Here is a 27863-nt window from a genome sequence, read left to right as displayed (position 1 = left end):
GCAACACATAACAGGCCAATATGAACATGTCAGCTACTATTAAGTTCTTACATTTCGTGAAAGAAACACTTTAAAGTGGGAAGTGAGTGTAATTACTGTGATCTGTATTTCGTTGTTTTGCCTCTTGATGGGGTTTTGATTATTCAGCACTATTCCCATGTGTAACTTCCTTACAAGGTCTAGCCTCTGGACTACCTGCCCCGACAATAGCTTACCATTACACATTCCTGTTCTATGAGGGGAAATTAGGATCCTTACGCTAATTATGTTTGTGCAGTCATGCAGGCTGAGTTAGGGGTCACCGGCCATTTTCATGCTTCGTGCTGATTTGCGTTTTTTGTTTTCACAGGATTGAAAATCCATATTGGAGGAGAACTTGGCAGCCAATTTGTGGCTCCTGCTCCAAACTCTGAGTTGTATTTAGGAAGCTGCCTGAGCCAAATAATCACTTTGTCTTATTCGAGTTAATAACCTTGTTACCGTTTAACACATTGCTCACTGTAGATCATTGCCAGCGTTGTAGACCACTTGAACAAAATTAAACATGTCATAGAAGTAAACTGCTCGGAGCTCTGTATAACCAGAAATGTTGAAACTTTTGACCTATACCACATATATCGGCAATATTATTCTGAGCTTTAGCTGATTAAATATATATTCCAGGTTTATGGAGTTGGATACCTTTAAAGTAAACCTGCCATAAACTTAGGCTTTATTCTAAACATGTGAGAAAATGCATATGCAGAGTTTATGCTCACTAAAAACTGCATGTTAGCCGCACGGATGCCTGCATGAATGGTCAGAGACATGGTAGAGCTTTCACCAAGCCCTGAAGGCCAGGGAGCTCTTGTATACAAATAGTGACTTTATTTCTGAAGTCACGCTTGACCTTGTCTCCTTCCAAAGCCTACTATTGGTCCTTTTAATGGAAAGCTTCCCTAAAGTGTAATGAGAAATGCAAAGGGTCAGTTCCAGATGTGGAACTAAAGTCACTGTTTGTACACAAATGCTTCCTGGGCTTTATGGTTTTCTCGGCATCTCTACAAGCTATCTGGTCTGGCTGCCTGCAGTCTAGGGGATATCAAATTAAAAAAAAGTTTTTTTGGTATGAATCTAGAATAACCGGAGGAAATATTTGGGTATACATAGAAAATATACAGCCTGTGTGCAGATAGGGCTGATGAAACCTGGAACCTCCAATGCGTCAAGGCAAGATTACTGTCCTTTAATCCCATGCCTTTCTATTTGGGCTTTACTGAAGTTATAACTTTGTACAACTACATGGCAGGCACATTTTATAGAGAATTTTAAGGCTAATAAGATCATCTGGATTTTTTTCTATGCTTTTATTGAATCTTTTTTTATATGGGTCAAGCTTCTGGGGTCTGTTGAAAGAGGATGTTGACAGAAGTCTTCATTAAGTATGTAGACATAGATTTTCCATATGATATTTTGCTACTGTTGGAAGCTAAAACTTTATACATTTAATAGGAATATCAACAACTGACAAGAAAAAATGATTAAATGGCAAGGAAGCCATTCCTGAATCCCACAATATAAACGTGCAGTAGCATTCGCCCGGAATCCACCAGAGAGGAAACGCTTTAAGTGTTATATACTGCTGATTGCTGCTGATAATGTTATATACAGTAAGCATACTGTCTTATCTTCGGTCACACTTAGGGATATACAACATTTATAATACACTGAGCTCTTTGAGATGATAGTTTAGATTTTATATGTTGGAATTTCCTGGCAGAAGAGGTATGACAAGTTATTAGTGAGAGAAGGAACCCTGCCTTGGTAAGATAATATGGTGGAACCTGATGACAATTATACTGCTCTATTGCAGATTATAAGCATTGGGAACCTCTGTATGTTGCATACAGGGGTTGAGCAAAGAAAGGATAAACCTCAGATTACCTAGTGTGGGTGTGGTGAATAGGGACGGAAAGCAAATTACTTATTACATATGGATACTAATTGGTGTTGGTTAAAGGATATCCAAATCCAAGAACCAAAGTTTAATGGATTGGGGCTCACCAGTCCTTGCATGTGGTGGCTGCAATCGTTTTTTGTTTTGTCTTTCAGCAAAATTGAAAAATACCTGCCAGGAATGCAGTGCCCTTGTTACTTCCTGTGAGCTGAACTAAAAACACTAACAATATTATCTTCCTTCTGTAAACTAACAGTCCCCCCTCCCCCATATAATGAAAATGTGGAGTGGAAGACATATTTGAGGTTCAGCCTAGGTGACATCCATAGCTCTCCATGGATATAGTTGAGGTAGCGTGGGCAATATTGCATTATTCACAGAACTGCCAGGTGAAAATAAAGGAAATAAAGCCTGAAAAAAAGACGAATAATGCAGTCACTACAGCCAAGACTTGGAGGGTGGCTGGGGACAGACATCTGAAGCCCAATAAGTGTAACTGCACCAGTTATACTTTAATCTTAACATCTTCACCTTCTTTCATTTCTAAAGTGCCAACACACAAAGTCCCTACCCATAAGCCAAACATACGTTTATCAACAATGTCACACGTCATGTGTACAAGGTCAGGATCATGCTTTGGAGAAGCCAAGCCAATATATGAGATGATAGTATCACAGAAATAGCAGCACATTCACCTATGTGGCAGGAGTCTTCTGATGATTTCCACTAATTGTAGTGTTGATCTGAAGTCCCATAAAGGACAAATATACATGCTAAGGCTCCAAAATGTCCTACTGCCAAGCATGAGAGTAGCTACCTAGGCTAAATCCAGCCTTGGAGACCCGAGCTAGTGTGCCCCAGGCCCCCCATCCACTGTAGGTATACTACATTGTAAATGTCATAGAAGATTCTCATGTTGACTACTTCATTAAAACTCATGTAAGTATCTTCTTTCTGTAATTCATCAGTCTCACACAATTCCTTCTACTGCACGAATGTTAGCTTGAAAAATAACAAAAGCAAGGATCTAGTTGTTTCATAAATCATCATTTGGGTATAACTGGTTCATGGTTGCATAATTGAGATCTTTAGCAAAGGGCCTACAGAACAGCAAACAGATATTTAGTCTATAGAGTAGGTGTAAAAAGTTCAGGAAACCATAGCACAAGGGTCTGATATTTCACATGTTATATACACACCTCATAGATGAATACCGGTAGATCATTTCCAGCTATACTGTTTGATATATTGTCTTTTCTTCGTAAAGGCAATACTTTTTTTTTTTAAATTTGGATATGGAGTGGTGAGGGGTTAGAGTATCTAATACGTTTTTGTTTTTTTTTGCTGTGTCCGTCTGGGTAGATTCACCCTTTAAATTTGTCCCGGTTGCAATTTTAGTGTTGCCACCAGAACAAGAAGTGAGGGGGCGCCTGTTTCCATACAAGAGGGAATTTCCCCTCACTTTGGGGAGATTTTTTCTAACTTCCTGTTGCGTCTCTAGGACAGGAAGTGAAGGGAAAATGTCCCCAATGTGAATAAAAATTACTTTAGCCATCCCCTGCTCTATCCAAAATGTAAAAATTGTTTTGGTTTTACGTAGGGGGTCTATATGTACATTTGAGCTGTACGTACATAGGCAAAAACAAAAGTTTTTTGTATATTTCCTTTTCATGTCCAATGTAGTAATACTGCATTATAGCCACTAGATGGAACTGAGGAGCTTGGGCAATTAGTAGTTATTTCTCATGCTCCTCAGCTCCCTCTAGTGACCATAATGCAGTATTACATTGCAATGGACTTGAGGAGCATAGGAAATAAATACCTATCTTATGCTCTTCAGCTCCATCTAGTGGCTATAATGTGGTATAACATTACATCGGAAAAGAAAATATACTAAGAACTTTAATTTTTGCCTCTATTCACACAAAATGAACGGGCACAGAGATTTGCAAGGTGAATGGCTATACAAATTGTTTTTAAATGGATTCCACATGCTTTAATGGTTATGTTTGCATCTCAGTGAGAAAAACATTTGTTTTAGTGGATATCTGTGAATTGAATCACATTCTAGCTTTGTACAGTTTTCGGTGACACTTATAGCAAGATCTGGCAGCAACATTAGCAATGTTTTGGCAAGAGGAGTCACCTGGTGATGTTCGAAGTTGTAGCAATATGATTGGATGGATGTAACCTGTATTGCATACATTGCTCCATTGTTTCACTGACTCAAGGAATTAAGTCCTACCTTTCTCGTTCTTGCTCCAGTAGGTTGGTGAATTCATCACTCTTCTCCATGTATTCTGTGTGCTTCTTCTTCTCATCCTCCAGATCGTACAGAGTTTCTCTTTGTGATTTTTCCACCAGCAGCAGCTGTTCCAGCATTCTTTTATGAGTTTCCTTATGCTTTTCCACAACCTTATCCAGCTGTAACATACAAGGAAAATGTGTAAGTTGTGTAAGCTATGAGTGCGTTTTTTTATGTAATATTGTACAGTAGAGGAATGTGCACTGGGGACTGTACATTTTCCATGTTAGTTGGCACGATATACACTATATTGCCAAAAGTATTGGGACACCCCTCCAAATCATTGAATTCAGGTGTTCCGTGACATGTCCTTGCTACTAAATATTCCACGGTCATCTGTTAGTGGTATTATAATAAAGTGGAAGCAACTCGGAACAGCAGCAGCTCAGCCACAAAGTGGTAGGCCACGTAAAATGACAGAGTGGGGTCAGCACATGCTGAAGCACATAGTGCGCAGAAGTCACCAACTGTCTGCAGAGTCAATAGCCACAGACCTCCAAACTTTGTGTGGCCTTCAGATTGGCACAACAACAGTGCGTAGAGAGCTTCATGGAATGGGTTTCCATCGCCGCGCAGCTGCATCCAAGCCTTACATCACCAAGTGCAATGCAAAGCGTCGAATGCAGTGGTGTAAAGCACGCTGCCACTGGACTCTGTGGATTCCTGTTCTCTGGAGTGACGAATAACGCTTCTCTGTCTGGCAATCCGATGGACGTGTCTGGATTTGGTGGTTGCCAGGTGAACGGTACTTGCCTGACTGCATTGTGCCAAGTGTAAAGTTTGGTGGAGGGGGGATTATGGTGGGGGGTTGTCTTTCAGGGGTGGGGCTTGGCCCCTTAGTTCCAGTGAAGGGAACTCTTAAGTCATCAGCATACCAAGACATTTTGGACAGTTTCATGCTCCCAACTTTGTGGGAACAGTTTGGGTATGGCCCCTTCCTGTTCCAACATGACTGCGCACCACTGCACAAAGCAAAGTCCATAAAGACATGGATGAGCGCGTTTGGGGTGGAGGAACTTGACTGGGCTGCACAGAGTCCTGACCTCAACCCGATAGAAGACCTTTGGGATGAATTAGAGCGGAGACTGCGAGCCAGGCCTTCTCGTCCAACATCAATACCTGACCTCACAAATGCACTTCTGGAAGAATGGTCACACATTCCCATAGACACACTCCTAAACCGTGTGGACGACTTCCCAGAAGAGATGAAGCTGTTATAGCTGCAAAGGGTGGGCCAACTCAATATTGAACCCTGCGGACTAAGACTGGGATGTCATTAGAGTTAATGTGCGTGCAAAGGCAGGCGTCCCAATACTTTTGGCAATATAGTGTATCCCTAGTGCAGGGAGTTGGTTACTCTGGACCCGAAGTAAAGTAGTTGCTATATAAGCATTGACTTTGTGATCTGTGCTGTATGGGGCATGGATTCGATACAAGGTTTAAAGATGGAGTCATTTCATTCCGGCATATAAATCAACATGTAAAAAAGATTGCTTTTTTCTGCTGTCATTTTCTCCGTTCTTTATTTCCTGTCCTGGACATCTCCAAATAAAGGGAAATCACTCTTTTTGATAATTGTCATTGGAACAAGTGTCCCCATTAGAAGTTATTCCATCTATTCATGTTGTAAAATTTTGAATTCCCCCTCGCTTTCTCTTCAGAAGACAGTGGTCATCAGTGCAAACAGTTAGAATATATCTGCCGAGTGTGGATAGAGATAGCAATAAAAAACAGAGAGCCTAATTTACCCTTCCCCAATATATCTAAAATTGTTTTAAAGAAGAACTCCAGGAAAACGTATTAACCCTTGCAGTGGGGCTACCCCCTCACTGCAAGATTTAAGTGCTTGTTTGTGTCTAGGGACAAAAATAACCATTATACTCACCCAAAGCTCTGAGCCAGCGAGCTGTCACATCGCTCCCTCCAGCCTGTCTCCTGCTCCACAGCAGCATTGGAATCTTCCTCAGCACCTCATGCCTTTACACCACGGGTAGCAAACCTCCGGCACTCCAGCTATGGTGAAACAACAAATCCCATGATGCATCTCTCTTCGGGAGTCATGTCTGTGGCTGTGAGAATCTTGCAATGCCTCATGGGATTTGTAGTTCCACCACAGCTGCAGGGCCGGAGGTTTTCTACCCCTGCTTTACACAGTATGTAGATGTTGAAGATGTATGCGACCTTAGACCATTCCAGAGGAAGGGGAAAGACACTGAAAAGACCGGTCGAAGAAAAAGCCAGCTCGGAGCTTTGGGTGAGTGTAACTTTTTTTTTTTTTTAACCAAGACACAAATGAGCACTTAACTCTTGCAGTCCACTTTCAAGTGACCCTGTCTTTATGCACAAAAATATTTAGCTATCAGCAGCATGTTCAAGTGGATATAAACATAGTGGCTGGTGGGAAAACCACAATGTGCAGTGGGGGACCAGGGTCCATGCTACCAGGGCGGTAGCCATAGATTTAAAAAAGTGTGAAGACTGGATTCCCTGCCCGCTGGACAGGTGGGTATTAGTAATCTCCTTATATGAGCTGCTGTTAGCCGAATATTTGTGTGTGTGTGTATATAGCAGCAGGGTTGCTTTAACTGCCTACTAATTTTTGGAGATGTTGTTCTGCCTATGCATACAGTATATCTAACAGCAGAATTATTTACTTCTTGTATGAGTTGTTAAAAAAGCTGTCACAAAGCAAACTACCTGTGTGAGCAACTGTGATGGATGCAACTATTCCCCAACCCATAACATATATAGATGCTTTGGGTCAATGACTCCTTAGAGCTAATACATAGCTTACTAGAGCGGAAATGGTTGCTTCTAGGGATGCACCGATACCAGTATTGGTATCGGTGCAGATACTAGACATTTTCACGAGTACTCATACTCAGAAAAATTCCCCGATTCTAAGTGCCGATACCACCGCTTTAAATTTTCAAACCAATACGGCTGCCGTAAGGTCCTGCACTTGTCGGGGACCTCACGGCAGCCTTGTGAGGACCTGCTTACAGCACTGGTCGGGCCACAGTACACCTCCTTCCTCCTCCCGCCGCTCACACTGGTGAGATGCCTGACACAGCCCAGATGAAAGGCCACACACAGCTCTGGTGACATACACCGCACAGCCCTAGTAATACATCGCCCTGGTGACATGTCGCACAGCCTCCTGAGACACCGCACAGCCCTGGTAAGCAACACAGAGTATGTAGCATCATTTTATTCTGCATTGCTGTATAATGCATTTCTGGGATTTGTAGTCCTCTATAGCCAGTGCCATTCTGCATTGCTATTTAATATATTGCTAAGATTTGTAGTCCCTCTGCAGCTTGGAGTCAGTGGCAGTACTACCTGGGTCATAGTGGTCACAGCTATGACTCGGCCCTGGCGCTCAACCACTGTCCTATTATCATCAGTCTGTATTGTTTTAGAAAAACTGTCATATGACACACACACAAAAAAGTATCGGTAATTGGTATCGGCGAGTTCTTGAGGAAAAGTATCGGTACTCGTATTTAGTCTGGTAAAAATGGTATTGGTGCATCCCTAGTTGCTTCCATACACAGTCTGCTCACATAGGTGTTTTGTTTCATGACAGATACTCCTTAAATCGCACTAGGTTCCAAAGGATAGAAAAGCTAAGCAGCAAATAATCTGTGCTTTTGTGTTTGATGGTGATCCAGGGAATAATTAAGAACTCATTTGGCTCACAATTAGTCACAGTTAATTTGTTCTTTCTCAAGCATAGTTTGATTTAATGGCAGTGTTAACTTGTGCCAGCCACAGTTTATGTGGGAATGCCAGTCTTTAACACCCTTTAGCTCGCCGAAAAGCTTAGGAGCTAATGAGGTACTTGTGTGCTCGGTCAGAGAAGAAATGGTTTGGGTGACATGAAGCTATTTCTGGTGTACACTGTGTGCCACATTAGTTGCTGTAAATTCAGGACATGTGTTCTAAAATAAGCATCATAAAATGTCAGCATATAGCCTGTGTGTTATATAATAGTGGTATCCCTCCTAACATGTTTACTATCTGTACGCTAGAATAAGGCATCAGTTCACTAAAGCATATAACACCTTTTCATATTTTGTATCTAAAAAGTCAAAATGTTGTTTGTTTTAGAATGATGATGACTGAGGTTCTTTGAAAGGTCTGTTTCGGTGGACACATAATACCGACTCATGAGAATAAATACAGGTTCAAGGGAAATAGACATGCAGAGGTTAAAGCCAATCTGTATTTTGCCATTCGAGGCAAAGTATCACGTTTGGTTAATAGACTTCAAGCCCCTTTCCCAGCTGATCTGTGCTATCCGGTATACCTGCTGTGCCCCAAGGAATTTTTGGTATGGGTAACATGCAAATATCTTCCCTCTCCTACAGTGCTGCGGTGGGTGCCATGGTGTCCAATTGCCAGGTTCACAAGGTGTCAGGTCTGTAGTACATTTTGACCCAGACCAACCTGAGACTTCAACAGGGCCTTTTCTGGGGGTTATGGCAAGCAAACACAATGGTAGGGAATTGGGGGGGAAGTTAAGTGTTAAAGGCAGGTCAGGTAGGTTATTATGTGAACATGTTTTTTTACAGGTACACTTATGGCTAAACTTCAGACAACCCACTTAGGACACAAATAAAATATGCATATAGCAGTTGTTTTACCTGCTACTGGATTTGTACTTCTGTATATGCAGCCCTGAGATTTTCACCGCTCTGCCACAAAGGCAACCTAATATTTGCTGCAGCATTACTGTCACTTACAGTTCTCCGCCCCACGCTGTGACTCAACAGTGAAAGGAGAAGCAGCACACTGATGAGCTCATCTCTCCATCACTCAGCTCTCTCCTCCTATAAACATTCTGCTTTTTGTGCTGCTTCTCCCGCCTCATCTGTGAACTTTGCTAAACAGGGACTGCGAGAGGCTGATACTAAGTCAAATTATGGTACTTACACTGCTTGCATTTAAAAAAAGTACAATTTAAAAAAAATATATTTTAAGGATGTATTAACAAATACAGAGCTGCATAATTGTTTTTGTATTCAGCTTCAACTATTTATTGCAAAAATAATAATAATAATAATTCACACTTTTGTAATATTTTGATGCCTGGTGGGATCTACTGACACTTTGACACCATGCTGGTTATTTGGGAAAGACGGTGAAGAGCCTGCAGTGAGGTTGTTTGGGAGTACCTTTCCTTCATTACAGGCTGGTAAGGTAAATGGTTTGCCAAATCACCTGATTACCAAAAAACTAAAGTTAGAAGAATTGCCTACTGACCCCTTGAGCAACTAAACTGTGTTACCTGTTTGCATTTCCAGAATTATCTCCATGTAAAACAATAAATGGACTAACGTTTCATACCCCATCCCCCTTAAGCTAATTTTATTAAAAAAAGAAACTAAAAATCCTGTTAACTTACCTCAAATGGCAGTAACATGACAGGTCAGATACCGAGTCTTCTTTTTTTTTAGTTTGTGTGGTCCTTCTTCCAGTGCTTATGATATAGTGGATGCTGACCATTGGCTGTCAGAAATGTCAATCACAGGGTCCTCAAGGAGCTCTTACAGGGTCCTGAGGTCTTCTAAATGACATCATGACATGAGGTGTAGCAACACAACCCATCCGTAGACCGGCTCTGCAGCTTCTGACCTCTCTGCACTCCCGGAAGTGTTGCTGTAGAGGGTCACGTCAAGGTGGGTTCAGGTTTTTATGGAATTTGAAAGCCTTTTTTATACGGCAAGAGGTTAAAGTGACACCAAACTCAAGAGTTAAATCTTAAAAATGCATTCAGATACCTTAACTATAAACAATACTGGACTTTATTTGTGTATCACTCAGCTGTAGACCCTCAAATCATCTCTGAATTGGTGCTGACACTGTCCTTCCTTCTGGAGGGTGGCTACTTTTGTTCTCCATGGTCCCTGTGTGTGGTGTAAAGTAGTCACCGCTCCAAGCTCACTTCTGTGATGGACTACAATCGCAACATGAGATTGTAGTCCATCACGGAGTGAGCTTGGAAGGACAGTGTCAGCACCAATTCAGAGATGATTTGAGGATCTACAGCTGAGTGATACACAAATAAGGTCCAGTATTGTTTATAGTTGTTTAAGGGTACTTGAATGCATTTTTAAGATCTAACTCCTGAGTTAAGTGTCACTTTAATTTTCAGTTTTCACTGTTGTGTACCTTCTTTAAGCTCTGTTTGTGTTTTATGAGTTTTCTGTGAGCTCACAATACTGCTGTGAGCCCAACCGTAGATTAACACAATATTTAGTTAACCAAAGAGGGCACCATTTACGTAATACTAGATGTATTTTAGGCTTGTGGCACCGCAGCCCTTCCAAAAACATATCTCCATCTACACATAACTTTTATTTAAAAGACAGCATAGTGTTTATCTTTTTTTTGTAAGTTCTTTGGCCGGTCTCCGCTAGAAAAAGTGGATGATTAATACGCAGCTGCCTGTGTATACAGCCATCAGTCTGGCGTTCTTCTCTTGCTAACCATATTGTATTTCTGTGTATATAAAGTAAACGCTATGACAAGGCCGAGTTTAAACATTTACCAAATAGATCATCTTACATTAATATCTGAGGCTGTAAAGATAATGTGTCAATGTAAAAACAATCATGTTACTGTAGTATTCGTGTTTAATGAAGTTTTGGTTGTAACCATTTACATTCTTTGTCTTCTGCTATAAAGGCCAATTATGTAGCAGACATGTTACATTTCCTGTAGGTTTTGTTACATTTATATAATGGGTTTGAAAGGTTATATGTGACATAGTTTGCTTTTTCTGCACTGGGCGAACAGATCCATAGAGCTTTTTCCGTGTGGATAAAACAATTGCCATAACGTAAAAAGATGCAATAGTTAAAAACAAGTTCCGTCTGCCTATCGGTATAATGTTCTCTTTTCTGTACTTGCCTCTGCTGATATGACATCACCTGAGGATTGAGACTCCTATTCTCTGAGGGTGTCGTTCTTTCTCCATTTAGTTATAATTCTGCCTTCCCACATATCTAAACCTTGCCTTACCTTTTATGTACGCCCCACCCAACACTAGTACGTATAAGCAAAAAGGCCCTAAAACTCATTTTGCTGAGTTGTCCTTGGAAAACCGCACTTGAAGTTAAGTCTTACAGTATTTACATATTCGTAACAAGTAGTAAATGTTCTTTAAAGCAAACTCTCACTGGCCTTTGTAGCTACAGGCACTATGGATGAATTTATCCTCAGAATTCACTGCAGCAGCATTTACAAGTCATTCTCTCAGCAGATCATCTCATCCTGCTCCCCTTTTTCAGAGCTTCTGCTGGGAGCTAAGCTGCTGAGAGAAAGTACTGTGCTGTAAATTTGATGATAAATTACGTCTCGGTGCCTAGGCTAAAGGGGTCTGTGAGGGCTTGTCTTTAAAGGAGAATTATGAGGTGAGTGCTTTTCACTCACCTCATAGTTCTACCCGACCTGTGACAATGAGACTGTCACAGGTCGGCTCAGTAGATCGGGAGGTGAGCGAACACATATCGGTGTTTGCTCCCCTCTCGATCCTGTCACGGCTCTCTGCCATGACAGGGGAGGGGCTGGATTCCCCCCTCCCTGCTCCGATCCACCAGCGCTGACTGGCGGAACGGACAGGGGAGGGGGCGGGTACAGCTGGCTCTGCCTCTAGATAGGCAGAGCCAGCTGTCACTCACGCAGCTGGGCGGATCCCGGCTTCAGCAGTGGCGTCTCAGTATACCGCGAGCTACAGCTCGCGGTATACTGAGCCTGGGGTCACGGGAGGAGGCTAGTTTGTGTCCTCCCGTTACTCTAAGGAGAACTATGGGGAAAAGCCTTAACCCCATAGTTCTCCTTTAAGCTCATTAACTGCACACTAAAATAGTATATCTAAAGGTAACATTTTGTTTTAGGTAGAGTAAGAAAAGTTAAAACCATGTCAGGATTTTTTACCATCTTTATCCCATTGGGGATATTTTCCTTCACATCCTGTGCTGTAGACACAACAAGGAAGGAGAAGAAATCTCTTACATTAGTAGATTTCCCCTTTAAAGCTCAAAACTTTGGTTTTTTCTTCACTTGATCCAATGACAATAGAAGAGATGAATCTCAAAGTTTTGGCTTCAGATGCACTTTAAGAATATATAAATATTAAATGTTAATAGCCTGAACACCATTACACTTTAAGGTAAACCTGTACCATTCAGGGCAAATTATTATTGTTCAGGAATTATATAGCGTCAACAGTTTGCTCAGCGCTTTACAATATAAGGAAGACATTACAGTTACTATACAATTCAAAACAAGCTGGTTAGGAGAGCTTACAGTCTAAAAATGAACATGTTAGCTGGACAGTAGGTGTGATTTATATAATTTCCACTTGCTCTCTCACGTTACTCCTACATTTCAGGGGTGGGTGTCTGAGCAGCCAATCATCAGGCCTCAGTGCTATGACATGGGGGCTGATGCCAGGGTCCTTAACTTTGGATAAGATCCAACCCAATATATGGTCAAAATTTGCACAATGACTTTGGAGGGGGACTCCAGTAGTTACACAGTAATCTGGCTTCATAAGACTGCAGCGGGGGGATCGGTTGGCGGCAGGGGCAGACTACAGCACTGAATCACTAGTCTCCAAACCCAGAAGGATGGCAAACTCAGTTAAGTTAACATATGTTTTGAGGCTTTTTTTTTTGTAACACATTGATAAATGATGGGAGTGGGGGAAGATGGGGTGGTTAAAATATTTGCCTAGAGATCAGATTTAAATTCACCATCTTAAGAACATTGTATGCTGATAACTGTGGAGCTAATACATGTATTGACAGTATTCAGTATTCTTTCCATTGCACTGTAATATTGTTACAGTGGTTTCCATTTATCGCCATGGTTTAAAAATTCTTTTAAAAAAAAGTTAGAGCAAAAGGCCCCCCTAATGTTCCTCTTCTGTTGGACAGCTTGGCTTGCATAAGATGCATATTGTGCATAATAATACAAATAAATACATGAAAAATAAAAAAGGAATTCATATATGAATACTTTTATCACATGTACTAACCACATACAGTTATCAGACTATATTATTTTTTTGGCAATACTGACAATGAGATGAAAGGCAATTCTGTCTATGCCCAACCTATGTCTGTAACTGACCAGCTCGGTCATTTAGGGCTGTGCAGCCATGCCACAGCAATGACTAATCACCAAAACAAGCCACAATACATTTTTATTTAGACACAAATGTAATGAAAATCAGGACATTATCCTGTTCTGCACACAGCCAAGAGCTGACATCATATCCACATGTCAGAATGGATTTCTACCACTTCGGCCTGCAGAGAGACATCTTTGTAAATGGCTAAAATATTAGCCTTTCCAAGTGAACATTTCACGTTTTAATTGAAAGCAGATAGAGTTCAACTGGAAAGGCTATGTTGTAACAAAAGTGCAATGTCTGGAATAGGAGTGAGAACTTACAAGTTGACTGGCAGCTATTGAAGCCCTAGTTCAAAGAAATATATTCTCTTCTATTTTTCATTAGTTCAAATATTATTTCTGCCTTAAAAGCTTAATAACACCATGATTTATGGCAGTTTTGATGAATTGAGGCTATGATAGCATGACGTTTCAAATACATTTTTTTTTCCTAAATTGGTAGTTTTTCTTTTTTCTTTTTTTGTAAGAGCAGTAAAGCAGCTAAAATGTCCATTTTGTATTTATTTAGGGTGTAGGGTGTCCTTGGCATTGGTAAAATAAATATATGTGGTTATTACTAAAATTAGTCCTTGGGCTACAATTACTATAATGTGATGTGACTCTCTTTATGTACTGCGTTTCTCACAATGCACTGTTGTTTTAGCATGTTCAAGTTATGCTTTAAAGCAAAACTGCAAGCAAACAAGTAAATACAAGGTTGAAGTACTGTTATACTTGCCAAAGTGTTTTTAATTCTGTCTTGTGATTTACACATTTTTCATATTGTACAGCCAAACAGTTGACCTGTGTAGTTACTGAGTTTTGACCACTTGACCCCAGATCCATTGCGATCTGTTTTTCAATGGATGTCAATAGGTGCCAACGGAAGGCAGGCCAAAAAATTATTGGGTGTGCATCGAACCAGTTCACACCACTCTGTTTCATTGCACTGAAAAGTAGAACATGCACTGCTTTTTTCAGCGTAACATAATGCAACACAGCAGTGTGAACTAGCCCCAGTCACACCCATTCATTTTTCGGTGCCCCTGCGTTAGCATCTATTGAAAAACAGTGGATTGGAAGGCAATCAAAAGGTACAATCGCAAGTCAACTGACCCTCCTTTGAATTACGATTATCTTCCGATTTTGGTGAGAATGGGTCCTAAATAATTTATTTTCCTGGTCCTGCAATTCAGCTTACTGTATCACCTATGCGCCTCTAATCTCCCCATTGGATAGTGAATCAGCATCATCTCTGTCCAGTGAGCTGTAAGCTGATCAGGTAAGGCAGTTAAGCTGACCTAGGCAGCAGAAGGACTAGCAGAGGTGTATATATCACATGCAAGACTAGCAAAATGACCAGTTGTGCCTTTAAAGTGGAACTCCAGACTTTAAAAGTAGAACTCCAAATAAAGCTTCTTTGTTTTGGAAAGAATGAGGAAGAGGGGTTGTGAAAGTATTCGCCCCCTTAATGTTGTACTGCTTTACAACTTGGAATTGTTTTTTGGTGGTTGTACCATGTGATGTACACAACATGTCTACCTTTTTTTAGGTGCAAAACAATTTTCGTTGTGACACAAACAACAATTATGACAAAAACACAGAAATATTTATTGTGCATAAATATCCCCCCCCCCCCTCCTGGAGCTCCTCCCACTGGACCAGCGCTGCCACTGACTCGTCCCTGCTCTCTCCGGCACAGTCACACAGTGAGTGAGGGCAGATTTGGGGGGGGGGGGGGGGGGTTTATTTTTCTGCAAGGCACTGTATAATGTTTGTGCTGACCATTTTGGAGAGTTTATTTGCTTGCTGTCCAAGTTGCGCAGCACAAAGTGAGAGTAAATTTCCAGAAGAAATCACACATTCCAGCATTGCCACTGGAACAAGTATCTCCATTGAGAGGTATCCCCTCCCTACCTCTTCTGGCGACCACTCATACTGCTAGGATTTTCCCTCACTTTCTGTCTTCTGGACAGCAAGTCAGAAAAAAATTTCCCAGCATTGGTATAGAACTCAATTATATGAGCTTAACAGAGGTTTAAGGGCCCATTCACACTATGTCCGGATTATCTCCAGACCAGATTGTTTCCTGACCCAAAATGCATCCCAATGTATCTCTCTGCTATTTCTGGCCTCTGTTCCCATCAGTGCACTCCGTTCCAGGCCAGACCAGAAAAATACTGCTTGTCCTATTTTGTCTGGTCTGGAATGCATTAAAAACGAATGGAACGCACCTGTAAGACCATTTTAAGCTAAAAAAAAACAAAAACGTTCCAAACGCTGCAAAATCATGGCAAAAATGCAATGCACGATGTTCCAGACCTGGTCCAGATCTGGTCCGGAAAATGGTGTGAACCAAGCCTTAAACCTGTGACACTATCCAAAACATAAAAATGTACTTATATTCTCTTCACCTGAGAGTGTTCAATACACAAATAGCCACTTTAGCTCCAAGTTCTGCAATCTCCCACCCTACATACCACAGTGTGATGCCAAGCACTTTTAAGCTTCAGAACAAAAATCTATATTTTGGAGATTAAGTCGATATAGGACAAAGCAGTGATACATAACATACCTCACATATTGGCTTTTCATAAATGTCTTCTTGCCATTGTGTAGCATTATATTGGATAGCATCTCTCTGAAGTGCCTCTAAAACCCGTTTTGGAGTCACAAATCCGTATTGGGCTTCCAGTAATGCCAGATCAATTTTCTCAGCCTTTAGCACAGATATGACTTCATCTCTCGCCTGAAGTGAAGACAAAAAATTATTATTGTACTTCAGTTTCTATATCCGTGTTCTATTGTTGGTTTTGTGCCCTCCTAAAGTGGGCCTAAAACCTTGAGCTCTGTTTGGCTGCCGGTTAGGGGACATATCTGCCTTCTTAATTCAGGAACTATACTTAGTCAGAGTCTCTAAATCAACTTCAGTTTCTAATCAGTCAATCAATGGTTCTACCTGAATTCAGTTTCTAGGAAAAGGACTTGTCCATGCTCTAATTCAAGTATTGTGTTCAAAACCACTTCTACTGGATGATGCAGGCAAACATGTTATAGTATATGTGAACACACTACGTTAAAAACACATAGTAATATAGGCAATGCTATTTGTGCACCAAAATTATGTTTAAGTTTTCTTTAAGTATAAACATTGTGAACCTTTTTCTGTAGCTTTAATTGGTGGTCACATGAGAACACAGCCTTCTTCCACATGGGTGTGGGGTGGGGGGCGGCTGGTTACTAAGTGGGTGGGCAATTTATGTCATCAGAGATAGCAAGGAAGTACATCTCCCATCTGTTTACACTGCATTCCAGAAGATTTTTTTAGTTTTGACAGTGAAGCTTCTGCTGGGAGCTGCCGTCAGTCACCACTGGCAGAGCTAAGGGGGGTGTTGGCACAAAGCTGCATACAGTAGATAGAGGCATGCCGTGTGCTGTGCGATGTTCTGTATCTGCCAGCAGCCATCCCAGGGACACAAACTGACCATGCTAACATGGATCTGTGCTTGGCATTGTCAAATGGAAAAAAGTACCAAGGGCCACTGGCAGGATCACCAGGGATTAAGCACCAACAAATTAAATGTAAAAAAAATGACAGACTACATTTAGTAAGACCTATATGAATTGCACGACACATATTAAACCTTTTTTGTTGGTAAAATACAATTTAATGTAGCTAAATATGTAAACAGTTCTGTGTGTATAGTTATTCCCACTGGAGATTTTGGAGCAGCAGAAAAGCTGCACATGCAACCACCACCACCACCACCAACCACCAACCGCCACCACATTTAATTTAGATAGGGATTAGTTTCTAGCAAAACTACTACGGTATTTGCTTTGTAACTGTGCCTATCAGCTCTCTTTTCTCCAGCTTTATCACATAAAGATTTGATGCACTTTCGCAAGGTTGCTGACCCCCATCTGTCTGATGCCCTGACCTGCACTTAGGTACTGTCACTAACTGGCTAGCCTAAAGCTGGCTCAGTGTAGCGCTTTGGAGCCTAAACAAAAAGCGTTTCTAACAGTTAAAGTTTGCTTTATTATTCTCTGTGTTCTATTTGCTTTTCTGAATTTACCCTGGACTGTGTTTTGATTTTCTTGCCTACTGCCCGGTACTGCCTACCTTTTCCTGGTTCTTTGATAATATCTGTTTGCCTCCTGCATACCTCCCTGAATGTGCTTGACTGTCCATCATTTAAAAATAATTTTGGGCCCCCTGGATGATCCCTTTTGCCCCGCCAAAATGAGGAAAAGCACTGCTGCTGGACTGCAGGCACAGGGAGTGTGTTCTGCCTTTTTTTTTTTTAACGAATGAGTGAATAATGTCACGCTGGTCATCGGAGTTTAAAAAATCCAGGCTGCTATTTGGAACTGTGCAGTGCCAGGTTTGGTTAGGGGAAGCAGCAGCCTGAGGAGCAACAGACTGCAGACAGGGCAGGATTAAAAGCATCACGGGCCTGGTGCTATGGATTTTGGTGGGCCTTTATATGGAAATGGCGACGATCATTGGGGCCCTCTTCCTCCTGTCTGGGCTGGGATTTGTAGTCTCTCTACAGCTTGGAGTCAGTGGTGGGCCACCCGGGCCCGGTTGCAGCTGTGACCCTGGTAAATCTGCCACTGACTCTAAGCTGTAAAGAAACTAGAAATCACAGCAATACATTATATAGCAATTCAGAATACCACCAACTATAGAGGACTACAAATCCCAGCAATAAATTCTACAGCAATGCAGAATATTACCAATAACTATAGAGGACTACAAATCTCAGTAATGCATTACAGAGCTCAGTGTCTATTAAGCCGCACCCAATATTCCACATAATATAGCCACCTCCACTTTTCACAGTGACATGCGTGCCACAGGTCTTCTCCACACTACGCTGCCACTCTTTCTAAAGTTCCAAAGTTAGGTCATATGCTTCTGTCTAGACCTGAGCCAACTGCATCTCCTGCTTATGATTTTGATCTTTGTCCGGTCTGCTGTCCATATTTTTTATTTGAAATGTGCTTAGCAAGTTGCAGGTTTTTTCTGACTTGTTTATGATTGTACTTAAAGTGAACCAATGATTAGGCTATGAACCTTCAAATATTTATATATTCTGAAGCACTGCAGTAAATTAACTTTAAAGCAAGCCCTCTGTAGTTGCAGGCATTGTGGAGAAATCAATCCTGAACATTCAGACAAGGACCACTGAAATCGATTTCTAGTCTGTTTCTAAACCCGTACTGTGTCACTGATGGCAGAGGGGAGCAGAACTGCTCTGAAAATGCCTGTGACGTCATTGCTTATTGCTGTGAACTTTGAGGATGAATTGTATTGAATTAGGTGTTAGAGTTTGCTGCATATACACTATATTGTCAAAAGTAATGGGACACCCCTCCAAATCATTGGATTCAGGTGTTGTGAAATTTCCTTGCTACTAAATATTCCACAGTAAACTGTTAGTGGTATTATAACAAAGTTGAAGCAACTGAGAGCAGCAGCAACTCAACTGTGGATCGGTAGGCCACGAAAAAATACAGAGCTGGATCAGCGCATGCTGAAGCACATAGTGCGCAGAAGTCACCAACTGTCTGCAGAGTCAATAGCTACAGACCTCCAAACTTCGTGTGGCCTTCAGATTGGCACAACAACAGTGCATAGAGAGCTTCATGGGTTTCCATGGCTGCGCAGCTGCATCCAAGCCTTACATCACCAAGCGCAATGCAAAGCGTCAGATGCAGTGGTGTAAAGCACGCTGCCACTGGACTCTATGGTGAACGGTACTTGCCTGACTGCATTGTGCCAAGTGTAAAGTTTGGAGTAGGGGGGATTATGGTGTGGGGTTGTTTTTCAGGGGTTGGGCTTGGCCCCTTAGTTCCAGTGAAGGGAACTCTTAAGTCATCAGCATACCAAGACATTTTGGACAATTTCACACTCCCAACTTTGTGGGAACAGTTTTGGGATGGCCCCTTCCTGTTCCAACATGACTGTACACCAGTGCACAAAGCCAGGTCCATAAAGACATGGATGAGCTATTTTGGGGTACAGAGTGCTGACTTCAACCCAATAGAACACCTTTGGGATGAATTAGAGCAGAGACTGCGAGCCAGGACTTCTCGTCCAACATCAGTACATGAGTAAATGTGCTTCTGGAAGAATGGTCAAACATTCCCATAGACAAACTCTTAAACCTTGTGGACAGCCTTCCCAGAAGAGTTGAAGCTGTTATAGCTGCAAAGGGTGGGTCAACTCAATATTGAACCCTACGGACTAAGACTGGGATGCCATTAAAGTTCATGTGCATGTAAAGGCAGGCGCCCCAATACTTTTGGCAATATAGTGTATATCTGAATATGTAAATAGGTCAATGCCCCTACCCTGATCACTGGTGTACAACTTTCCTGCATGCATTGCTATTCTCCTTGTAGTAAAACATATGTACTTTTCTAGTCTATGCATGACTGGCAGGTACAATCCGGACAGTCCAAGTAGCCATTTTGTACATATCTCCACATGTGCTAACAGATTACACATGGCAGCCGGCAACATTTGAAAAAGTGGATGGAGCCAGAGTGACGTCAAAGTAAATAATACTAAATAAGGAGAAAGAAAGGTAATTTAATATAATTGTTAAAAAAACATATAGCAAATGTGTTTTAGGCAGAACATGAAACTATGTGACCTTTTGTGGAAATGTAGATTTTCCCAGTAACTCACTAGATACATGTGTGCTAAACAGAATATAAAGAGGGGGTATATATATATCTGGCAGCTGATGAAAGAAATTCAATGTGAAATGACTTGCCATACTGTGCAGCAAAACAAATCTGCACATCACTTCCCACAGGGCAGACTGACATTCAAACTGAACCTAATATTGTCCTCCTTGTCTGTGATAGAGTGAGGATATGCATACCATTAGCATGTAATAATGACAGGGCTTTCACATGTGATTTATAATAACAGCCTATGCTGGCAAGACAGACCCATATGTATAATCCAAATACATGGTCTGCTTATTGCGTGAAGCATGAAATACAACTGACTTGCAGCTCTCCCTCCAGCACGCTAAGTAGGAACAGAAGGTCATCCCGAGAAAGGTCATCTGCTTTTCTGTTAGAGGTCTTTTGTTTCTGATCCGATTTTTGGCTTCTTAAGATAGTGCCAGTTTCAGCAACATAGTCTCTGTGTTTCTTCCCCCTGTTCCGCTTAATGGTGTCTGACTCCTCATGGCTTCCTGTGCCAATGCACTGGTAGATGTCTGCTTGTTTGCAGGTCATCCTCTTGGCTGGACACTCAGTACTTATAGTTTCAGAACGCATTTTTTGGAATGCTGCCAAAACACAACAAAGGTATAAATGAGTCTCACGAATATAATAAAATCACGTTTTTATTGCATGAATTAATAAACCACATGTGCAACACCTCCCCTACATAGAATCGGAGCCCTCAATACACAAACTTAGCAAATGTAAACCTGTAAGGCCAGGCTATGGACATTTAAGTATTATATATTCTTAACAAGTAGTAAATAAGCTCTAAAACATTTCTTCCCTGACCTCTTTAGCTAAAGGCACCATGGGGCAATTCATCCTCAAATTGTACATCAGTAGCACTGAAATCAGCAGCTTTTCTCCCCCTGGTCCCAGCTTCCAGAGCTTCTGTCCTGTGCTTACACATATAAATCAGAACGCCAGAAGGCTGCTACTGTATATCATCTTTGATGTCTTTAGTACTTTTGCTGTGAAATTTAAGGTTGAATTACTCTATATTTAAGCAAACTCTCTCTCTTATGTGGCAGACAGTGTTCCTGTAAATATATGACTACTGTACAAGCCTGGACAAACGACTACACGTTACCTGCCCATGAACCTCACTGTCTGAACTATATAACATTAGAATAGGGATGCACAGATACTTTTTGAGTACCAGTGCAGATACTTGGCATTTTCATTTTCATGCAGTGGTTGCAGCTGGGACCTGGCTCTGGCGCTCCACCACTGTCCTGAAATCATTAGTCTGTATTGTTTAAGAAAAACTGTCACATGACAATAAACAAAAATGATTCAGTACTCGTACTTGTAAGTACTCGGCAAGTGCCAGTACTCGTACTCGCAAAACTGGTATCTGTGCATCCCTTTATTTATATTTATAAAAACAAAATCGTATATTAAAACAGAGATGTACAAGTCCCAGGAGCTCCGTGTGCTCCTTACAAATGACAGCTGCCTCCTAATTTTTGAAATTTACTCTAGTGTAGTCTTGGAGCTCAAAAGTATCGGTACACGTACTCGTACTTGTATTGAGTACTGTACTTGGTATCTGTGCAACCCTACATTAGAATCTTCATGAGGCCCCTTTCACACGTGCATGGTTTCCCTGCTGACCCAACTGGAGAACTGATACCACTGTTATGACATCTTGCGATGGAGGAAGAAAATGAACTTACTGGACCCATGTTAGGTCTATGGGGAGTCCGATTTAAATGGACACATGTCTGTTTACATCAGATTACCTCTGATCTGTCATGACCAGGTCTGCCAAAACTGAACCCTATTACGTTTGGATTTCAGGACCTGGATGAAGTCGGGTTATTATAATCGGATGTAAATGGGCACACATCCGTTTAGATCCGGCTGCCCATAGAATACATAGACTAACATTGGGCTACTGATCAGATCCGCCTGAGAAACTAACATTCAGAGCCAATCAGACTGCCTATCTGGAAGAGGCCTTAGGACATTGCTCTCAAGGAGAGCGATCTTGTATAGAGATTTTCCATTTGCCATTTTGTTGTTTCAATTTTGCAATTGTTTCATTATTGTTAAAAAAGATATGCTGAAAGAAATACGATGGCTGCCATAACTGACTTTCTTCTGAAAGTGAAAATTGCTTAGCAGTCATGGCTGGATCATTTCAGCACTTTTTGAGTCATTGACCTTGGACCATGTATGCAGCCAGCAAATTTGAAGCAAAGTACGAATTAATTTGCTCAGTGACCTAGGAGGTAGTAACAATTAGCATGATCTCAGCACTGATTTGCCTTAGATTTTTGCAGTTGAGATCTCTGGTCTGCATATATGCCTTTGTACTTTTGAGGGCTTATCTCTCTCTCTGATTTTTTTATTCGTTTCTTTTTTTCTTTTAAGTTTTAAAGGGTCAAAAAGGATAAGTGAAACACCCAAAGGGTGCGCAAAATGCTAGACTACCGAGGTGAGGAGGAACTATGATGCGAATCGTGCTACTGAAATGCTTAAAGAGACCCATAAACCTTGCCTGTGTACCCTTGCCCAGGCACCCTAACCCCCCTCCCCTATGCTCACTTTACCAGCACTCCCTTGCTACTCCTTCCTCCTCTGCAGCCAGCACTGAAATCATTGTGGTTGGCAACCCGGGGGAGTGGTGATATCACTTCCCCAGTCATGTGAGGATGCTTGGGGATGGGCTTCCTGACCCGAGCTCTTTCACATGAGAGATCACATGCTACGCCATACCTGGAAGTGCAGGGTTTTGTAGCCAGCTGTGGAGGAGAAAGGATTGGTGTGAGCTCACTGGTAAAGTGAGAATAAGAGGGTTGGTAGGGGGCTCTTGGCATAGACACGGTCACTTTGCCCGACATGATCAAAGTGACAGCGTTTCTTAAAGAGGTGTAAAAAGCCAGGAGATGATGTTCCATCAGGCTCCACATGTAAGTTAAATAAAATTGGGCACCGATTTCCCTCTTGACCCCATAAAAAGTCAGTATATTTGTGCTTTGACTAGCAGCTAAATAAAAGGTTAGGACATTTACATGGTGGCAGTGATGTTAAAAGTGTATGTCCTAGCTATTAAAGTTTTTCCAGCCCTGATCTACAATGTGATGCACAAGTCACATGAGTGGGTGGTTAAAACCGATGAAGGTTCTCTTAGCTGGAAATAGCATTTAGGATATTTTAACTAAAAGCATTTATTCTGCATGTAATGTCTAAATAAAAGTACACATATTCATACGAAGAGGCAAAAACAGATTCATGGTGGGTTTGGAGCGTTATCAAAACATGTAGATTGGTGACGGTATAATGAATATCATATTTGAAATGCCTGTTTCTATTTTGGCCACAGTTTATGTGATTATATGAATTCTAAACTCCCTGCGAGATAGATTTTTTTTTTGGTTCTCATAACCTCATCTAAAACAGTGTAATCAAATATATGATGTCATTATAAAAAGCCATCGTTCACCTCACAGGCTCTGCCATTCATTTGCTTTTCTCCACCAAGAGGCGGCTGGAGTCTAACAATAGAGCATTTATAGAAGGATATTTTGTGTATGAATTACCAGCTAACCACAGACCAGCATGTCCTTAAAGTGGTTTGTTAAAGCCGAGATCAAAACAATCCACTCCTGCAAGATGATGTGGAAACGTGTCTTTATAATGAACTCATGTCTGCCCAGTTCACACAAGAAAAGAAAGCGATGACCATGTTGGAGTATTCTATAGGAAGCATGATATTTATTGTGAGCAAAGTATCCTGCAGCCATCTGTCTTTTGTACAGTATATTTCCATATTGTTCTGTTTAAAATCCTTAAAGGGGACTTAAACTGTGCAAGGTGTGCCCAAAAAAGGCAAGTAAAGGGCAAATGACTGACTAGACACCAGTATTGCTTGTGGGCTCCCTGTAGCTGATAATTTCCTCATTACTGACTAAGCATGCCTTGTTCTGCACTATGTTTCTGTGGGGAGGTGGCCATCTTGGTTTCACTAATAAACTTCTGCCAATGTATTTTTTGTTTGTTTTTAATTACAAAATTGCTTTGTCTTTAGACTTTTCATTTTAAAGTGTTTTATTGGCTGGGAGCTCAACAAGAGGAACTGCATTGATACAGGAAATATCAGTTGGGTTTAAAAAAGGACTCAGGGTATACTAATTGGAGATCATGGCCATGAGCTAAGTTGACTAAATTGAGCATCAAGATGGTAAAACCATAAGTCTGGATATTTCAAGCCACCCTCTCATTTATGGCCTATGTAAGATAGATTGTTTAATTCTAGGTCTTTTAGTATGCTGAATAAGTTTGCCAAACTCCTTTTGAAAGCCTATTAGGTTGACATTGGTAATGTTCACCAGACGGCTTTAAATAAAAATGCAGATCGGAGGGAATTACCATCTTCACAGGCATTATCCTTCCAAACCAAGATATGTGGTATCTGGACCACTCCTCCATCAACTTGTGAAAAGAAGAAAATAATATGGGGTAGTTATTTGGATAGAGTGCGTAAAAGTAAGTCATTAATGTTATCCTCAAATATGTTTGTTGATGCCTGGTGAATGGAAACTTTGATTGTAAAAGAGTTTGAATTCGACCACGGATATTATTATCATTGCTTCAGATTTATGTGTGTTGATAAATAGGCCAGACTTCTGAAGTTTGTAATGAAAAAGACTCAGAATATAAACCATATTCGTTTAGACACAGGTTTTATTTTTTATTATGTGCAATAAGTGGCATGGCCCTTTTAACTATGTCAGGGGTGTGGAAATTTTTGAAAAAACTACTTGTCCAAGGACTAAAGCGGGGGCCGAATCTACTTGTCCCTCATCACAATCTACTTGTCCTGATACAAAAAAATTGTTTTAACGAGTGCTTGAATTTCGCTCGCATATTGCAAGCACTCGTTGGTCAACGCGGTCACCTGATGGCACTGACCAATGAGAAGCGCTTCTTAGCACTGCTAAATACGGTTTTGGTTAAAATTATTTTTTTTACATGGAACAGGTACAGATAGTTCACCCGACCTGATGGACGGGAAGGACCGTTCGCCAAAGGTAAGTATAGTGGGAGGGAGATTTGTGCGGGCAATTCCATTTTTCCAAATTACATGGGAAAGTGAATATACCCTTTAGGGTTGGTGCAGACTTGGGGATTCCCGGGAAATGCGATCGTGTGCGGTTGCATTCAGCGGTTGCATCCGCATGTATGGAGTTACATCTGCCTGAAAATCGATGAAAAAAAGGTAGATGTACCTATTTTTACAACATGCACCGCGCAGTGTTTTCAACCGTGATCGTGTGGGATCGCCCGGGTGGTATTGCAGCAGGAAAACGTGCAATCTGACTGGCACGACTGGGGGTGCCATTAGAAAGTAATGGCACTGACAGCACGATCGGCGGTGGTGTGCGATTCCGTGACCACCCAGCCATCCGCTCGGTTCCCCTCCCTCGGCGCTCCATGCCCCCCTGCTTAGCAGCGCTGCTCTCTGCGTTCATCTAAGAAAACAAAACCAGCCCTGCTACTTGTCCGTAGCATGGCTAAAAACAGTGGAAAAAAACACTTGCCCGGCGCCCAGAACTACATGTCCCGGGCGTCGGGCGATACGAATTCCACACCCCTGATATGTTCACTTTACAGTGTATGTCGATTCTAAGAATTAACTCCTCTCTTTTGTGGTCTGGTAAATGTTCCTTTGAAAGCATTTGTTATATCTGTCCGATACAAACAAAAATTATTGTTTTGATGCCAGAAATGAAGAGCTGTCCTGTGCACACTTTAAATAATAAGCCCACGTGGTTCTTATCTTGGACTACAGAATGAGTAGTCTTTATGTTTTAGAGATGATAGAGTGGGAAGGTTTATGTAATTTACCCAAAAAAAGAGCATGGACACCACATAGTCCACCAAAAAAATCTTTGTTTTGTCATCCCAACAAGATCAACAGCTATTTTAAATATGGGGAAATGTGCATGTATTGCACACATGTACTGCACATTTTTTTCCATTTTGCCCAGATATGTTTCTGGCCCTTCCTGTTTCCGGTACGAGCTGAGAGGGTATATCCGGGCCATACCACTTTATCGGAGAGGCCGGGAGAGAGGGGACAGTTTGACATTATGAGGTTCCCGCAGGCTGAACCACAAATTCCCCCTCTAGTTCTCTCTAATGCAGATGGGCCGGTCTATGCAGACATGACGCCGCGACCCACTGCAGAGGGTGTCGCGACCCACTTTTGGGTCGCGACCCACGAGTTGAGAACCACTGGACTAGAGGGTTGGGATCCATTTATGTTCAATGCAAGAACAGAGTTAAAGTAACACTAAACTCAGGAGTTAAAACTTAAAAATGCATTCAGTAACCTTAAATATTATACTGCACCTTATTTTTGCATGGCTCGGCTGTAGATCCTCAAATCATCTCTGAATTGGTGATGACACTGTCCTACATTCTGGAGGGTGCATGGTCCCTGTGTGTGTTGTAAAGTAGCCACCACTCCAAACTCACTCCCGTGATGAACTACAGTCTCAATGCAAATTAGTAAACTAAAGGTGAGATTGTAGTCCATCCCGGGAGCAAGTTTGGACAGTATCAGCATGAATTTGGAGATAATTTGAGGAACTACAGCCGAGTGATGTACAACTAAGCTTCATTTGTGTTAATAGTTAAAGTACTTGAATGCATTTTTAAGGTTTAACTCCGGAGTTTAGTGTCACATTAAGAGTGGTAGACCTGATTGATCTGCTTCACGTCCTGCAGAGTTCACTTTAAGTATTGCAGTGTCCTTGGCACCTTACTCTGCCTGTAGACCTACCTGCTATGGGATAGCATGGTCTCTAGGAAGATGTGGTGCAAAAGATACTAATAAAGCCTTTCGGATGTTCATGGAGTGTGACCTTCCAAGCAACCAGTCCATCCCCACAAGTGGTTACCAGATGGGGCTGAACCTCACACAGCTGTCACATCTCTGACAATTAGGCAAAGCAGTTTTATATTTGCATTAAGAACCCCTTTCATTTATGTTCATAAAATAATGACTAACTCAATAAAGAAATCTGTCCGTTTCTATAGGTTAGCGCTCTATAAATTGTGCTATTATAAAAAAATGGATTCTGTTATTAGGTTTGAGCCAACATTTACCCAATGATGTCACCACAGCTTTTTTACAAAGGCATAAGAATAAGCTTATTGTGTGCCAGCATTTATTAACAAATAACTGTAAACGCTGCAGTCTGTAAAACCATAATGTTACCTCTGAAAAAAGACAAATGTAACCTTATATGGCAGTTTCTGTAAAACTGAAAGCTTACAGAAAGAACATTATCCTCTCTGTAGATAATCTCTTAAAATAACCCAATATAAAACAGTGGCAAGAATGGATAAACATTTAAAAAATGATGTGAAACTACAACAAAACTAAAATGGAAAAAGATTTTTTATAACAAAATGGATACTTGTAAAGACACAAACACGTTTTAAAAACATCTCGGTCAGAGTAGCATTATTTATAAATGAATTAATAATTCTGTTTTGTATGATTGTGCAATGATATGTCTACAGCTTTAATGTGTTCTTCTACTCTATAGGCTTTTGTTCAGAACTGCTTGTAAACAAAGGGGTGGGAATGCTGGCTGACATCATAGACTAAATGTGGCCATATTTGGGCAATAACATCAGCCGGCATTGCTGCCCCACTCT

The 27863-nt window shown here is 41.3% G+C and overlaps 1 protein-coding gene across 1 annotated transcript in view; it reads right to left on the bottom strand.

Moving 5' to 3' along the window:
• Positions 1–20739, bottom strand: part of FILIP1L (filamin A interacting protein 1 like) — a 133363-nt gene extending 112624 nt beyond the window's left edge. The window contains exons 1-3 of the mRNA XM_018568326.1: positions 20460–20739; positions 16003–16176; positions 4182–4360 (exon numbers count right to left, since the gene is read on the bottom strand). Of these exons, the coding sequence (XP_018423828.1) occupies positions 4182–4360; positions 16003–16176; positions 20460–20735 (629 nt within the window). The 5' untranslated portion in view covers positions 20736–20739. The remainder of the gene's footprint in view (positions 1–4181; positions 4361–16002; positions 16177–20459) is intronic.
• Positions 20740–27863: the final 7124 nt, after the last annotated feature.

This window comes from Nanorana parkeri, unplaced genomic scaffold (genome assembly GCF_000935625.1).
Source record: "Nanorana parkeri isolate BGI_ZX_2015 unplaced genomic scaffold, ASM93562v1 scaffold1171, whole genome shotgun sequence".
Classification (NCBI taxonomy): domain Eukaryota; kingdom Metazoa; phylum Chordata; class Amphibia; order Anura; family Dicroglossidae; genus Nanorana; species Nanorana parkeri.
The sequence above is the reverse complement of the archived record's forward strand: the minus strand, read 5'-3'. Positions and strand labels throughout refer to the sequence as shown.